This window comes from Littorina saxatilis, linkage group LG1 (genome assembly GCF_037325665.1).
Source record: "Littorina saxatilis isolate snail1 linkage group LG1, US_GU_Lsax_2.0, whole genome shotgun sequence".
NCBI lineage: Eukaryota > Metazoa > Mollusca > Gastropoda > Littorinimorpha > Littorinidae > Littorina > Littorina saxatilis.
In genome coordinates this window covers 111121881-111124880 of record NC_090245.1, presented here as the reverse complement: position 1 = coordinate 111124880, position 3000 = coordinate 111121881, and the positions used below count along the sequence as shown (strand labels likewise).

The following is a 3000-nucleotide window of genomic DNA, read 5'->3' as shown; positions in this document are numbered from 1 at the left end:
AATTTTTAAGCCACCAAGCTGAAATGCATTACCGAAGTCCGGGCTTTGTCGAAGATTACTTGACCAAAATTTCAACCAATTTGGTTGAAAAATGAGAGCGTGACAGTGCCGCCTCAACTTTCACGAAAAGCCAGATATGACGTCATCAAAGACATTTATCAAAAAAATGAAAAAAACGTATGGGGATATCATACCCAGGAACTCTCATGTCAAATTTCATAAAGATCGGTCCAGTAGTTTAGTCTGAATCGCTCTACACACACACACAGACAGACACACACACACACACACACACACACACACACACACACACACGCACGCACGCACGCACGCACATACACCACGACCCTCGTCTCGATTCCCCCTCTACGTTAAAAAAGTTAGTCAAAACTTGACTAAATGTAAAAAAGAGAGAAAAAGCCTAACGGTTTTGAGATTTCTGTTTGTGCAACTGTTTTGACATGTGCAAGTTATCCAGAGAGGGTGAATACAGCGAATAAAACTGTTTTGAGCGCTCTAGCGCCGTTAGTTTGTCAGAACAGAAGGTGGTCCATATTAGGAGCCGATCCATGTTAGGAGCCCTTCCCCTAATACCAAATGGCAGAGGCATTTAGTAGTTTATGCGTTTATAGTTTGATGCCTGAGATAATCTAATTTAAATGAGCATACCCACACGCCACGTCGATGTCCTGGGTACAAAATCGGGCGTAACAACCGTCTGGGTGTTTTTTGGGGCGTAACGTGTCTCCACCGGGTCCACGGCTACGGTCCTGTGGAACTGGGTCAGTCTAGGCGAGACGAAAACCCAACAGTTGTTGCCCGAGACCAGGTTTGGATGTCTTTGTTCTTCGATATCTGTGTGTTCTTTGTGTGACGTCAATTTGCTGTAAAACGTCAGTATTTTGCGTAGAAAAGTGCAGAGTTTTACATAACAGATGCGTTGGCCAACTTTGCTCAATGGTAATGGAATTTGTAAGTAAATATGTTCCTTATTAAATGCACAGGATTTCTTGCTTTGATATGTAAGTATTAAGAAAAAGGATAATACCATGGCGTATTTTAAAACAAAGCTATTACCATGTAACATGTTGATCTATGCCCACATTTCCGATCTGTTTTCCTTGTTTTGCATCATTGACTATTTGATTTTTGAATATCTTCTTCTTCTTGTCGTTCGCTGTTAGATCGTCAGTCCGGACTGCAGGGCGAATATTGAATATTCCTCGTCTTGGTTCCGAGAGACCCATACACTCGTGTGGGTATTTTTACAATCAGACATCTCTGCCGCTTTGCCAAGAGATCGACCAACTCCATGAAGGCCAACGTTCACCACAGGCCCCGTGTTCTGTGCAGTGTTCTGTCCTTGATCGGTGGATTCCTGCTGACACTCTTTTTCCACTGCAGTAAGTGTGTGTGTGTGTGTGTGTGTGTGTGTGTGTGTGTGTGTGTGTGTGTACATGCGTGCGTGTGTGTGTGTGTGTGTGTGTGTGTGTGTGTGCGTGCAAGCGAGCGTTCGTGCGTGCGTGTTGTGTGTGTGTGTGTGTGTGTGCGTGCGTGCGTGCGTGCGTGCGTGCGTGTGTGTATGTGTGTGTGTGTTGGAGAGTTGACCTCCAGCCCATTAAACGGAAACGATGATATCTTCTAATTTTGTGTTATGAAATATGGTGACAAAAAGAATAGTCATTATATTTACGATTAACGAGCAAGAAAACCAACAGTCATATCCTCAGGTGGCAATTCTGAGTTTCCAAAGGTTTTAAGTCTCTCATTTCCTTGAAGAAGTCGACTTTGCGAAGTTTGCTTCCTCAACATTTGCCTCCAACAAAGCACCACACGCCTTATTTAGAATGATCTAATTACGTGGAACATTTGCCTCCAACAAAGCACCACACGCCTTATTTAGAATGCTCTAGTTACGTGGAATATTTGCCTCCAACAAAGCACCACACGCCTTATTTAGAATGATCTAATTACGTGAAACATTTGCCTCCAACAAAGCACCACACGCCTTATTTAGAATGATCTAATTACGTGAAACATTTGCCTCCAACAAAGCACCACACGCCTTATTTAGAATGATCTAATTACGTGAAACATTTGCCTCCAACAAAGCACCACACGCCTTATTTAGAATGATCTAATTACGTGAAACATTTGCCTCCAACAAAGCACCACACGCCTTATTTAGAATGATCTAATTACGTGGAACATTTGCCTCCAACAAAGCACCACACGCCTTATTTAGAATGATCTAATTACGTGGAACATTTGCCTCCAACAAAGCACCACACGCCTTATTTAGAATGATCTAATTACGTGAAACAAGATGTATTTGAGATAGTTGGAGAGCATAAGTATATCAAATTATATAAGCTTTTTGGGTAACAGGCAGGAATCAATAAACATAAATTATGTAGTGCCTCGCTTGACAAAAAAACACCCACACAGAAGTTAAAAAAAACCAACACAAATAATAAGGACGATTTAAAAACAATGGTACAAATATATTGTAATAGAATACAACAACAACAACAACAACAACAACAACAACAACAACAACAACAATGTGGATGCCCCTCGTGATGCTATCACTATTAATTGATCATGGTTTTCTCCTCCAGTAACCTGTTCTTATATCAACACCAGTATCGAGTTGGAGCAGTTGGGAAAGCACGAACGTTGGAAACGACAAGGCTGCAGTGAGTATGCTTACCTCTGCAGTACCCGGCGAATAAGACGCGCACACCCACACACACGGTTGCGAGTGATTTATTTTTGTTGTGTTCAACACGGTGTAAAATACGAATCAGACACGAACAAGTAAAAACATACTTGTACAGGCTGTACGATGCATGTGCAGTTTGTGAAATGTGTTTTACCTTTCTATGAATGTGCATAATATGTGAAAGGGTTGGAGAGAGCCGTGATTGCAAACCAAAGGTGTAACCATGACCTAAAAACATCCTTTATTAAGCGCTGTAACATGCAAGGTATGCCTGT

General features: G+C 41.8%; 1 protein-coding gene across 7 annotated transcripts in view; it reads left to right on the top strand.

Annotated features, from left to right (window-relative positions):
* The window catches only part of LOC138949992 (SCO-spondin-like), a 106217-nt gene that overhangs the window by 22101 nt on the left and 81116 nt on the right, over nucleotides 1-3000 (top strand). Inside the window, exons 1-3 of one of the 7 annotated variants that reach the window (XM_070321790.1) lie at nucleotides 915-960; nucleotides 1185-1403; nucleotides 2622-2699. The exons of the other annotated variants lie outside the window; for them this stretch is intronic. Of the exons in view, the coding sequence (XP_070177891.1) occupies nucleotides 1313-1403; nucleotides 2622-2699 (169 nt within the window). The 5' untranslated portion in view covers nucleotides 915-960; nucleotides 1185-1312. Of the gene's footprint in view, nucleotides 1-914; nucleotides 961-1184; nucleotides 1404-2621; nucleotides 2700-3000 lie in introns of those variants that run through there. 7 annotated transcript variants of the gene reach the window in all.